Below are 13,898 nucleotides of genomic sequence, written 5' to 3'. Positions count from 1 at the left end.
ACAGTCCTGAGATAGGCCACATTTAGGCTGTGGGGCACATCTGGCAATCTGAGAAACTATCCCAGGCACCACCACAAAATGGATATGGTGGGAGGGGCGGCAAAGGACAAGTAACCTGCTCAAAGTCTGAGTACAAGGTAGAACTGGAATCTGAGCTCCAACACACTAAACAACTCTGAACCTACAGTTTTCAGCACCAACAGAAACCTATTCACAGCAACCCCAGCTGCCAATAAAAAATACATTAATTAAAAAAGTGGAAGGGGGTAGGGCACCTCAGTGGGCACCAAGAAAGGTGTCTAGGGATATACTGGTGCCCACAGGCCCCATGTTGCTTGCTCCTACAACAGACCAACATTTTGTTATGGCGCTTATTAAGGGAAGTAATAAGGGCTATTCTCGACCCCCCCTTTATCTGCTTCATCTGTTCTAGTAGCTGCAAGCAATTACTTTCCAGCTGCACCTTAGGCAGTACAGGCCTCACTCCAGTGTCTGAGACCCTTTCCTCATACTTGTGCTTGAGTAAGATATATTTATGTATACAAGGAATGTCCCTCATGGCTGCAAGCCTCTGTAATGGCTGAATCTAGGAAATACTGCTGACGGCAGTATTTGTTTCCACAACCATAAAGGCTGAAATTATTTGAAAGACAAAGTATTCAGACAATTAATGGCTGTCTGAATAAAACTGTCGGTCATTCGTGGAAACCAAACATTCCTGCAGATGATACGGATTAGCTGAAAACACATCAGAATTAAGGGAGAATTGAAACTGAGCTTAATATTCCTGCTTTTGTTTGATGGCATATACTTGGCTACTGCAATCTTTTAAGGGGTTGTAAGGGATTATAGTCTAAGAGTGTTTTGGTAATGATGCCTGCCAATAAAGAAATAGAGTATATATTACTAGGAGGGCAGGGTGAATGCAAGAATATTGTAGTTAATCATCCTGCTTCATTCAGCACATTCTTGGTGACAATTTACTTAGCAACCAAGAATAATGTGGGGATTGCAAGAACTTCAGAAAGTTTCCACAAATGTTATGATTTATAACATACCTGAAACAAATTTTGAAGTGTTTTTTTAACAGACAGGCTTCTAAACCCTACACATTATTACCTACCATTCTTCTGTTTGTGAAATAATTTATTCTTGCACGTTATATTCTTGTACAGTGAAATGCCTAGCTTTGTATTTTGTCACAGCTGGCGAATCTGACTAGCATTTAGAGGAACACAATCTATTCAAAATAGACAGCTGCGGATACAAAGAGGCTATTTTAGTAGAGGCCTGGAGAGATAGTAAGATATACTACAAATGAAATACTAGATGTCAATAGAATGTAATTCTTTGTGTTATATATAACACAAATGGAACAGAGCTAATCGTTAAAGTTGTGATGAAGTCTAGATATACAGCAACAAAGGAACACTTATGCCATGTGTCCCCACAGTGTTGGGGACACTTGTCAGGTGTACCATGGTAAACATCAATGAACAGTGGCTGCTGCATAAAATGTGGATTGGATCTAAGTGTGACAAATGAAAACAGGTACAAAACACCAAAGGGATCAGAGTTACAGAAAAATCCTATGCATGTTTAATCACAAGAAAGCCCCCCTAGGTTCAATGGGACTTACTCCCAAGTGAGTGTGGATAGAATTGTAGCCTTAGTAACATAACTTCCTATTTATCTGGTAATGGCTTGAAAATGAAATCTAATATACAACATGCATTTAACGTTTACTGAAATGCAGGGAAGGCATGAGATGCAGCATATAAATTGCAGGCATCTACTATATACATCTCAGTTAATATAGATATTGCTAAGTAGCTAAAATAACTTTCCAAAAATTAAACAATAAATCTTAACAAGCCTGAAAGACTGAAGAAGCCTTGACTTGCAACAGCAGAACTTCACTTTAGCATCGGGCCAATTTAGATGTAATGGTCCTGGATTAATAAACCATTATTTGTTGAGCTGGGGAATGAGCATTAAGCCCAAGCACTCCACCTTATAGTTAATTTAAAGCAGAGTTTCCTATTACATCCAAAATGCGTAACTGTGGTTTAATCTTGGGCTCCAAACCACAATATTAACCTAGGATCAGTCATTGTGAGGAGAGGAGGAGAGCGTCAAAGGGGAAGCATGCAGGCAACAGTCACAGTTTATTGAGCCAGCATCATTGCTGCCCCACCTTTAACATTAATTTTTATTTTTATATATATATATATATACACACACACACACACACACACACAATAAAACAATAAAATACAAACATAAATATACCATGTTAATATCATTCCTCTGGGAAGGCTTGAGTGAATAAGAATATGTACCAAAATATCAATATTGTTTGGGCACACCTTATATCCATGGGAAGAAACTTACATAAACTGGTGCGACTACACTAAAAGCCCTGGTCCAACTAGTAGCTAGGTGAATCTCAGGAGCATGTGGAGCTACCAAGAGGGCTTCTATAGATGACTGGACAGGAACATAGGGGGTCAAACAGTCCCTGGTGCCAAGTTTTTTAGAGTATTAAATACTAACAAAAACTTAAACTTGGCCTGGTAACAAATAGGGCAGTTCCTTCAGCAAAGGTGTCACATGCTGAACCTAGATGTCACATGCTGACCCATCAACAAATGCGCCACCTCATTCTGCACCAGCTGTAGCTTCCAGATGTACTGTCAGGGCAGTCCCACATAGAACACCTTGTAGTAATCCAGTCTCAACATTACCAGTGCCTGGACCTGATACTGCATCACAGTAATCTTTAAGATTCCATTACAAAATATTTACTTAATTCACGGAGGGAGCAATCCTTCCGGGATAGGGGGCCACCTCCCAACTTGGGGGCGACCGCCTATCGAATGCAGGGCAGGAGAAGCATGGAGGGGATCATCCCCTTTGCACTTCACCTGCCCTCCACCTGCCCTCCATTTGCGGCTAGACAGCTGATTTCAGCTGTCTAGCCATGGGAAGGCAGAGCGGGGGAAGCGGCTGCCGGACAACATATTGGATGTGTCGTACCAGCATTTCCACCTTCCCAGCCCTGGAACGCACCCAGGAACGCCCCGTTTTCACTGCTCCGCACTTCTCTTCTGAGTGTGGGGCTGTTCCGAGCGGCCTGTGCGGCAGAGCGGGAGGAGGGGAAGGTCAGGGAACCGACCTCAGAGCACGGGCTCTGTAGTCGGTTCCCAGAAACCAACGTATCCTATGGCCATCTAGCCACTGACTAGCGGCCATAGGATTGCTTCCTTAGTTATTCCAATCTGAAACCTGCTAAGTGACCATCTTAATGACAAGTAACCATATTATCATCAGTAACATTAATGTCATGCTTATTTTGTGAACTCAAGGTTTCTTTGTATACAGTGAAGAGCTAATCAGGCACTGAATGTTTTATAATTACTGAGGATAAGAGCTGCATGAATTTCTGTTTCTTGGTCAAACGCTGATGTTCACAGAACAGTTTCAGTCAATTTAATAGTTTAACCAAGTGATTTAGGGCACAATCCTATGGGGATGGCCATGAGTCTCTAAACTTGGAGGCTTATGGCCATCCAATGAAGAGTGGGAGGAGTGGTAGAGGCAATCTTTGCCTCCGTGCTCCCCCTGCTCTACATTTTAGCTAGATGGGCATTTTTGCCTGTCTAGCTAAGGGGAGGGGGGAAGGAGACTGGGGAGGGCTAGGGATAGCTTGTATCCCCACTTCCCCAGTCCCCCCATCCCTGTCCATGGGAATGCCCCCTTTCTGTCCTCTCCGAGGTCACCTTTGTCACCTTGGAGAGGCAGCCAGCAGTTCTCTCTGTGCTGGCTGCAAGGGGGGGGGGAGACTCGGACTCCTGGGTCTGAGGTTGGAGTGCTGTCTCTGACCTTGGATCCAGGAATCTCAAGTATCTTATTCCCTTCTTGCCCCAATTTTGTCTATGGGCCACAGGATTGCTCTTCCCAATATCTAGCATTCTAAATTAAACACTCTTTTATTTATTTCACACAAAGTTGCACCAACCCTTTAAATCCTAATGTTTGCAACAGTTTTTAATCTACTTGCATGTTTTCTCTAGGGGTACAATGTCTTCTAATGAAGGTTTCCCCATCATCAACTGACTTTTCTCAAATCACAATGATCATAAAAGTGCACATGAGCCCTTCCAAGAAGGGGTGTGGGGGAGAGAAAAAGTTAATGCACCTGAGAAAGTCAGTACTTGATCTTTGCAGACTAACAACATCTATTAGCAGTTATTAAATACCCTCCATGTGATAATGTTTCAGGTCTAGGATGGTGGGAGGAGCCCAGCTGACATACAGGCTTTGAAATACAAAAAATATTAGAGGTTTAAAAAGAAGCAGCAGGCCACACAAAAATGTTTTGGAGACGGTTGTAAACCCACCCATCCGCAGTCTCATTCAGTTGACCCTATGGCTTACCAACCAGCTTTCTCACCACTCAGATTTCCCAGAAGGCATGAGGGATAGGAGAGGGGGAGTTTGAAACTGGAGCCACTAGTGCAAGATTCTTCTTGTGCATTCATCCCAGACATTCTCTTCCCCTTGACTTGGAAAGATGGGAGATGCTGTGCCTAAGCTGGAAAACAAGGAGGCTGAGAGAAAGTAGCTTATCTAAAGCCATACCTCAGGTCGCAGGGCTACAAAAGATCTCTGTGAGAGAACCTGGGCAGCCATTACTAATAAGAGTAGAGAGCACTGGGTAACTGGCATAACAAACAGTTGTCAAGATGCAAAGAGAAAAAGCTGAGTTAGAGTTCTATCACTTGGGTCAAAGAGTTATTTCAGTAATGAACAGGTGTAAGACTATTATTCTAGGTCAAAAGTATACTTCTAGTTTTCACTTATTAATCAATGAGGAAAAAATATTGTGTGAGGTATACACATCAAAAAGTGTTATATATAGATGTCTAAAAAATATAGATTTAGGTTTAATTAAAAACTGATCACATCTAGCCTAAAAGGTGTATGCTTTTTGTATGTTTTAATGTTTTTGTATGTTTTAATGCTTACTTAATGTTTAAGTAAGCGTAAGGTAATTAAGATGGCAAGCCCTAATTTATGGGACAGTAAATAATATTAGCTGTGAGGTAATGTTTTAATGTATAATTTTACTGTTTTAAATTGTACCATTGTACATCGCCCAGAGTGGCCGTGTGACCGGCCAGATGGGTGATTAAGAAATTTAATTAATAAATAAATCTCCACAGAGAAAGGTATAATTAGTATGTACTGATTTTTGAATGAGCAGGTTTCTTATTAGAAGCTCACCAGGTCTGTGTACCTGACAGCTAAATAGCCTATTCAGAATTAAATGGGAAACTTGGTACTTAAAATTAGATCTCTCCTTTTAAATCTATTAGGACTAGAAGTCTAAGCACAAGAGATGTTGAGTAAATTATATTTCCTGTTAAGCTATTAAGATCTAAGAGTCTGTAGCAATGCTCTGTTTAACAGCAAGAAATGTTTTTATTTTATGCACGTTAGATTTTGATGTGATGTTACTAGTATATTTCTAATTAAAAATAGATCAAACTTTTTTCCTTACTAATTCTTGTTAGTACAAAACCAAAATTGAATCCACTTAGAACATTTTTGGTGTATGCTTTGAAGTGTATTGATCAGCTATAAGTAAACTGTCAGCCAAAGGCTTCCTAAATACTGAAAACTATACTTTGAAAACACTCAACAAAGGTCAAATCCGTAACATTAGAATCGTCTGAAAAAGTTGAGCCAATAACTGTTAGTTTTCAGTTTCTAGTCTTTGCAAAAATAAACCATACTGTTCATAAAATAAAGCATAATAGCACCTGATATTTGGTCATCTTTACACATGTCAACTTAACAACAACAACTATTATACTACCAATGCAAGCACCACAAAACTCCAATGTATTTTTTTAATGTCGAATTGTTTTCACAAGGCCCATTCAAAGACTGTCAACAAGCCAAACAAGCTGGCTATTCCAGCAGCGGGATTTATATGATCAAGCCTGAAAACAGCCATGGGCCTGTGCAATCATGGTGTGAGAACAGCCTTGATCCTGGGGGCTGGACAGTTATACAAAAACGAACAGACGGTTCTGTGAACTTCTTCACAAATTGGGATAATTACAAGGTAACCTTTAAAAAAAAGTGTGTGTGTGTGGGGGGGGTGCAACACATTATAGCATACTGCATATATAAAATGGAAATTACATGTCTCTACTCAGAATAATTTAAAGGTATGGCTGGACCAAAGACTTTTTTGTGCCTGGTTCAGCATTTTAATGTCCATTAACATTAACAGAGATTGACCCGGTTCACATGCCACAAACAACCCATGGTTTTTAACTGTGGGTTGTTGATAATGAAGTGGAAGTAAGCAAGTGTGCTGACTCCTGATTGACTGCCCCCAATGAATTAAACAACCAAGATATGCTCCGTCCTTAGGTGGTTTATTGTGACATCCAAACCCTGAATCAGAGGTTGTTGGGGGAGGAACAACCCAGACTTGTAACCCGAGAACAAACCATGAGTTACAAGTCTGGATTTTTCCCCCAACAAACTTCAATTTTGGGTTTGGACGTCATGATAAACAACCCAGGGATGGAGTGTCCCTGGATTGTTTAACTCAGCAGAAGTGGGCGGGCAGGCACCAGCTTGCTTGCATGTTCCTGCCTATGTATGAGCAGGGTACCCAGGGTTTGTTTAAGGCATAGGTAATCAGGATGTGCAAACCAGGCCAATGTCTGCTTTCATGAAGATGTCATCTTCATAAAAGTTATGCATTGCTATTGCAGTTTAATCTCATTAACTCTTTCCTCTTATCTTCTCGATACTTAAGATTGTGAGCTTTGGGGCAGAATGTTACCTTTTAATTCTCTATTAAGCACTTTATTGTAAATGTTGTACAAATAAATAGATTGTCATCCAAATAAAGAAATCTTAGGGTGCTTTCAGATGGAGGGGATCTGGTGCTACCAATCAAAAGTCATTGTGCAGGCATTCTGTCTTTTCCTCCTTAATTATTTGTTTCTGGTGAGAAAAAAGATGGAAGAAACTGTGGGAAAACATGGAAAGATTACAAACTGAAAATGTTTTTGTCTGGATTCCTTGTAAAATACTGTGAATGAGGCAGAGTGATTGCATAATAAAAGTCTCGCCTGGAAGCACCCTTAGTATGCAGTCCTAAACACAGTGCAACTTATTTCCAAGTAAACATGAATAGGATTGTGCTGCTAGTTGATTAAAAACAATCAACACAAAGTAAGCTTTTTCTCTTCAGAACTCTTGGTTTTTAATAATATGTAGATTCAGTTTTTTAGATGATGACTGTGTGCATTGTAGCAAGCATCTTAAAAGGAGGCATTCCCCCTTCTCTCTAACACAGGAGGGAATGATTCTTCTGAGATGGAGCTTGCCATCTGCAGTTTTTATAAATACATGTATTCAAAATAAGATAATTTTAAAAATGGCTGCCCAATTAATTGGAGCACTTTTTGAGTTGATCAAAAGCTTGTAATCAATTAATGGATAAAATATTCCAGCCCTACAAATAAGTAAAAATCATATTAATACATTTATTCTTAATATTAATATTTTAATTATTAAAAAAATAACTGGAAACAGAGGAGAAGCAGTTTGTAAAAGCATGTGCAAAGTGTCAAGTGAAATTTCGCATCCTTATGACATCCTGGCTTATTCAGACAGAATATCTGTGCTTGTCCTGCTTTCATCCCTGTATACTGTACAGATATGTAACCCACCAACGTGGGCTTAGCTTGTGAAGCTTGCAGAAACTGGAGGCACTGAATAATATTTCTGATCCCTACCTGGCATGGAGGGGAGGAGACTCTCTACATACGTGCCCTAAGGGCAGAACAAAACAAAACTGGAAACAGGGGTGCTGCTGAACAAATAGCCTGTGGGTAATTAGAGGGTTGTTTCCCCCTCGAACAAGCCTTGCTGCTTGGGTTCGGATGACACAACGAGGTGCACTCGGGCAGGTAATTAGGGAAATGGTGCCTGGCACGCGCCAGGAATTTAAACTACAGTGGCTTGTTTTGACTGTGCTAACTGGGTCACTTAATCAATCCAACCCTTGTAACATCTAGAACAGTACCTCATCCTGTGTCTTAACATCGTTTATGCTGTGAGTTTCTCTGCCCCCACTAATCAGTAACATAGGAGGCAATGTGAGGAAATATACAGCCTAATTACGGCAGAACACAGGGCAAGGTGGGAGATCAAGAACAGTACATGCCTACCTGTGAATTCAGACAAAATCAGTGACTCTACTCAAGGGAAAGTATTAATTATAAATCTACCCCAAGAGTTTAAGAGTGGCAAGGATATTTCTGTGGCAAGCTAAATATACGTTACGAGCTTTCTAACTGTCAAATGCAAGGCAATCTAATCAGAATTGTTTTCATTTTAACAGAAAGGATTTGGAAATGTTGCTGGAGAATACTGGCTGGGATTGGAAAATATTTACTTGCTTTCCAATCAAGACAATTACAGACTTCTGATCGAACTAGAAGACTGGAGTAATAAAAAAGTATATGCAGAATACAGCAGTTTCCGATTAGAGCCAGAAAGTGAATTCTATCGATTGCGTCTAGGTACTTACCAAGGGAATGCTGGTGACTCCATGATCTGGCACAATGGAAAACAATTTACAACACTGGACCGAGACAGAGATATGTACACAGGTAGGAAATACTACAGGTTACAATTCTACTGTCTCCTATTTCAAGTAAAGACTAAGGAAATAATTCTGATCTAGCACTGGAAAGTTTAGAATGCATCCCAAAATAAAATCCTAAAAAACACCCTCAATTTAATATGGACAATGCATGCTCACACACAAAGTATCTTCAAGCAGGATGGCCCATAAATATGTACAATTGACATGCTGCTTTTGACAATGGTAAAACATGTGCTGAGAGCTAGCATTTACCATTCCAGAATAAATACTGTACCTCTAGGTCTTGCTCTATCATGGCAAAGTACCCCTCTCGCTATATTCGGGCACTGTGGTAAAATCACTTTGTGGTGATTCGATTTTACTCTGCCCAGATTTAGTAAATTATTTGGGCTTTAAAGAAGACTGCAAATGCACACATTCCTGTTTGCTAACAATATAGAGAACGGTGCTTTATAACACTAATTCATTTGTTAGAAGAGTAACTTTTGAATTATTAGTGATGTAAAATCATGAAGACTGGCATAAAGTTACTTCAGCCTCAGACATCTAATACACAACTTCAAGATGCCCTAAGGCAAGTATTTGACTAAGGATAAATAAATTGTCAGCCTGAAATATACTTATGATGGGGCAGCTGACCTGTATGTGCCTCCTACCCCACATGTACAATGTTAACGTGCAATAAAGAGTCTACTTGTGAATAGCCGATTCCCCATAATTCTTTCTCCTAAAAATGGGGATAGAAGGGAATTGAAAACGCATAGACACATACATACCATGCCTCATATTGTATACCAGAAGGTGGATGTGCAAAGTATACCGAAGGGTGAATGTGCTTGAACCAAAAATCGAAGTGGTACTACTGAGTGAACATAGATGGCTTTGACCAGGTTGCAGCCCTACACAGGTCAGGGATGGCGACTCTCCTGTCAAATGTGACCGATGTCACTACCGCATGAGTGGAATGAGCTCAGACTGTGGCAGATAGTGCAAGACCAGTCACCTCATATGCTAGTTTGATTGTCTTGACAAGCCACGAGGCAAAGTGTTGTGTCAAGGCAGGTAGGCCCTTGTGCTTGCTGCTGTAACAGACGGGGAGATTGTCAGAAAGATTCAGTCCTTGACTTGTAAACAGCCAACGCCCTACAAACGTCCATGGTGTGAAGGGTTGACTCAAGTAGAGTAGACAGTGAAAAAAGAAAGCTGGAAAAATGATGCTTTCGTTTAGAGTCAGACACCACCTTGGGGAGGAAACTGACATTGGGACAGAGAACCGCCTTGTCTCTGTGAAAACTGAGGTAAGGAGGATCTAAGCGGATGGTGCATAGCTCACCAGAGTGTCGTGCCTATGTAATGGCCCCCAGGAAAACCACCTTCCAAGTCAAGAGGTGAAGATCTACAGTTGCTATTGACTTGAAAGGCTTGGAAGACAAGGTCTGCAAGTTGACAGAAAGGCTCCAAATCAGTAACATCCGTCAGATTGGAGGAGCTAGGTTCTGAACCCCTGGTTCCATGCTCACTTGGCTGCAGAATTTCTCTGTCCATCTCCCACTTGTGGGAGGTCAGCAAGGTCCAACTGAGCTGATCAGCAAGTACATTGTCCAGACCTGCCACATGGAATGATACCAGACTGATGTGCTGAGACAAGCACTACTGAAAGATCAGGAGGGTGAGGAAGATCAGAGGGAGTGATCTTGTCGTGTGTGTCCCCCCCCCCCCCGCTTGTTCAAGTAATCAGTAACTGTGGTATTGTACAACACTATCTGGACCAGTCTGCCCACCAGGTTCAGCTCGAGAGCCTTGTTGACTGCTCTCAGCTCCAGCAGGCTGATGTCTTCAGTGGCTTCCTTGTACCATAAGGCCTCCACAGGGAGCTCCCCATCCTGAGAGGGATGCATCCATAGTCACTATATAGGATGGGGAGGGCTGAAGGAATGGAACACCCTGAGTAAGGTGATCATGCACCATCCACCATTACAACAAAGCCTTCACCCACGAAGGGGCTTGAAGCTGGGTACTCAATGCTGAACAAGTGAAGGAACCAGTTTTGCAAGGTCCACATATGCAAGCAGGCGTACTGTACGACTGACATTATCGCCACCATCAAACCAAGCAGGTACTGGATTTGGAACACTGTAATAGTCGTCTGGGCAAGTAACTTGGTTGCCAGAGAAGCTAGAGGGCGGGCCCAATTATCGGGAAGAACTGCACGACCAGACTGTGAGTCGAGGAGGGCTCCGATGAACTGGAGCCTTTGCACTGGCTGCAGATGTGACTTTTCCTTGTTGATGTAGAGGCCTAACTTGTTTAGAAGATTGCAAGAAATTTCAACTGACTGAAGAAGCTGGCACCTGGCTGACACTACCAATAGCCAGTCATCTACATATGGATAAATCTCTACCCTTGCACCCAAAAGTCTGGTGCAAACTGCTGCCATGATCTTTGTGAAGACCCTCGGGGTGGTAGTGAAGCCGAATAGTAACATGTGAAATTGGTAAATGTCGGTCCCGATCACGAAGTGGAGGAATTGTTGGTAAGACTTCCCGATCGCAATGGCAAAGTAGACACCCTTCAGTTGATCGAGGTGAACCAGTTTTCCTGGGACAGCAGTGGTAGGATCAATGACAGGGAGACCATGTGGAACTTCCTGGCCATAATGTAGGTGCTGATGTCCCTGAGATCCAGGATCAGATGAAGCTCTCCATTCCTTTTTGGTACTGTAAAGTACCAGGAGTAAAACCCATCACTGAGATGACAAGACAGAACAGATTCCATAGTACCCTTAACCAAGAGGATTTGTACTTCTGAAGGTCTGAAAAGACCTTGGTCTGAAGGTCTCAAGTGGAGGGAGGGCATTGAACTCAATTCTGTAGCGCCTTTGAATGATGGAGAGGACCCAGGAGTCTGATGTTATGTTGGTCCAGGCTGGCAGAAAAGAAGACAGGAAAGTTCTGAAGGCAGGAGGGTAGAGCAGAGGGATGGAGAAAGAGAGGAGGCGAGTCAAAGGTGCTGCTTGCTGCCTGCATCACCCTTGCAGCAAAAGCTCCTATACTTCGCTAAAGAGTACTCCTTCCCTGGCACTGAAGCATGGTGTTGAGACACTTGCCCTGATCCTGGTTTTTGGTAGGGATACCGTGTCGTGGGGAGTTGCTTATATGAGGGAGGTGGAGATTTGGTCAGTCCCATGCGCTGTGCCATATTTCGTGCTTTTTGGACTGAACCCATGGCCTCATCGGTCTTAGCACTGAAAGATCTTGGCCACTAAATGGTAAGTCCTCGATACAAGACCGAGCCTCTTGGGGTAAACTCACTGACCTCAGCCAGGTGTGGTGCCGCAAAGCAACTGCACCAACTAGGACTTTAGCATCGCAGTCCACTTGGTGCCAAGACATGTTGATCTGCTGCCTAGACAGGCTCATGAACTCACCCTGAAACACCTGAGCAAGATCTCTTTTGTCCTCGGGAAGGTGTTCTGGGAGGTACATGTGCAATGGACTGCAGGGTCTCTAAGCAGAATTTCCTGCTTCTTGAGGTGACAATTCAAGCACTTCAGGTCAATGATGATCGTCCCATCCTCATACTTCTTTGAAACAGTGAAGATCTGAGCAGATATGAAGTATTTCAATTGCACTCTCTCTCCTTCTCCTCACCTTGGTAAGATATGTCTCTGCAGTGGTCCAGAGGGTCCATCCCTCTTTGCTATGAAGAAACATGAAAGGAATTCACTTGGGACACATTTATTGTCTGGAATATGGATTTCCATTTCCTGCTTGCATTGCCTTCATTGGGATATTTTTGTTGTGTAGTACATGGTTGCTCTTTTTCTCTTGCTGTTTCTTTTATTTTGGTCATTTTTAAGGCTATACATCTCTCCATGCTAACTAGCCAATCTGGATGATGTGGGAGATAGAAGTTAGATTTACCGGGGGGTGGGGGTGGGGGGGTGTTGGCTCTATTACAGAGATCTGCCTAAAAGTTCTGCTCTCGTGGTGAAGGCAGGAGAAGAATTGTTTCTTCACCAGAGGTACAGGACTTAAAAAAAATATTAACCCCACCTCCAAAGTCAAATGGAATGAATTTCCTGCTCAGTGATACCATGCCACCTTCTACTAAACTGGGGGAAAGAGTAGTTTCCAAGACTGCAGATAGGAGGTACATCTATTTGTAAGTTTAATTTTCCACTGGTTGAAAATACAATGAATGTTAAGATAGGTTGCTTGTACTGTGAAATTTCACATAATGTTTTGTTTGTTCTTACAGGAAACTGTGCTCACTTTCATAAAGGAGGTTGGTGGTACAATGCCTGTGCTCATTCTAATCTCAATGGAGTGTGGTACAGAGGAGGACATTACAGAAGCAAGCACCAGGATGGGATTTTTTGGGCTGAGTATAGAGGGGGCTCATACTCTCTAAAAGCAGTTCAGATGATGATAAGACCTATTGACTGAGACACCCAAAATGTTTAAAAATCAATCTTGCCCCTGAATTTCAAACAGATGTTGCATTTGTTTTGCAGATTTTCTTAAAGTATTATTTTAAGCATTTCTTACTGCGATATTGTATATGTTAATTATACAAGTTCTAATTGCTCACAAAGCAAGCAGGAGGCTGCATTTAAAATAAATATGTGTCAATACAAGATGTATGGCTTTAATGAGTAATTAAGTTTACCAATTTTGCAGGCTACAGAGAAAGTGTGTTAAGTGTGCAAATCAATTAATTTTCATAGGTTTAAAGCTATTTATGTTTTTGTTTCAAAGATTACTTCCAGTGGAAATCCGATTTTGAGATGTAGATGCAAAATGAGTCCCAAAACAGACAAAGAACTGGAGAAAAGCTCTGGTTTTGCAATCATATTTTGCATCAAATAAAACATTATGTCAACATAGCAGTGGTTACTATTGTATAAGTACAGTTTTTATTGGACACATTAATCCTGCTGCCCTTGGGATAAGGGGCATCAAGTTTACACCTTAATCCTTTAAAAAAAACCAAAAAACTGTTAATAGTATTTATACAGCACTTTTTCTAAGTGCTCAACATCCTTCACAGATGTTCAGTAATTCATTAGAACACTGTGAGGTAGGCTAACATTATTAGCCCTACATGAGTGAAGGCTTGAACTGATCCAGGGGCTTTTAAGCTAATTAGTTCATGCTCTTAATCCTGGTGTCTCCAGAATGGTGCCTGT

The 13,898-nt window shown here is 41.6% G+C and overlaps 2 protein-coding genes across 5 annotated transcripts in view; one reads left to right on the top strand and one right to left on the bottom strand.

Annotated features, from left to right (window-relative positions):
* ANGPTL1 (angiopoietin like 1) overlaps positions 1 to 13,594 on the top strand; it is a 28,515-nt gene extending 14,921 nt beyond the window's left edge. Inside the window, exons 3-5 of the mRNA XM_084851238.1 lie at positions 5,943 to 6,136; positions 8,441 to 8,711; positions 12,968 to 13,594. Of these exons, the coding sequence (XP_084707364.1) occupies positions 5,943 to 6,136; positions 8,441 to 8,711; positions 12,968 to 13,155 (653 nt within the window). The 3' untranslated portion in view covers positions 13,156 to 13,594. The remainder of the gene's footprint in view (positions 1 to 5,942; positions 6,137 to 8,440; positions 8,712 to 12,967) is intronic.
* Positions 1 to 13,898, bottom strand: part of RALGPS2 (Ral GEF with PH domain and SH3 binding motif 2) — a 176,953-nt gene that overhangs the window by 64,746 nt on the left and 98,309 nt on the right. The window lies entirely within an intron of this gene.

The sequence above is a fragment of the Heloderma suspectum genome, chromosome 4 (genome assembly GCF_057233095.1).
Source record: "Heloderma suspectum isolate Gila_16-S chromosome 4, 16-S_ref, whole genome shotgun sequence".
NCBI classification, from domain to species: Eukaryota; Metazoa; Chordata; class Lepidosauria; order Squamata; family Helodermatidae; genus Heloderma; species Heloderma suspectum.
The sequence above is the reverse complement of the archived record's forward strand: the minus strand, read 5'-3'. Positions and strand labels throughout refer to the sequence as shown.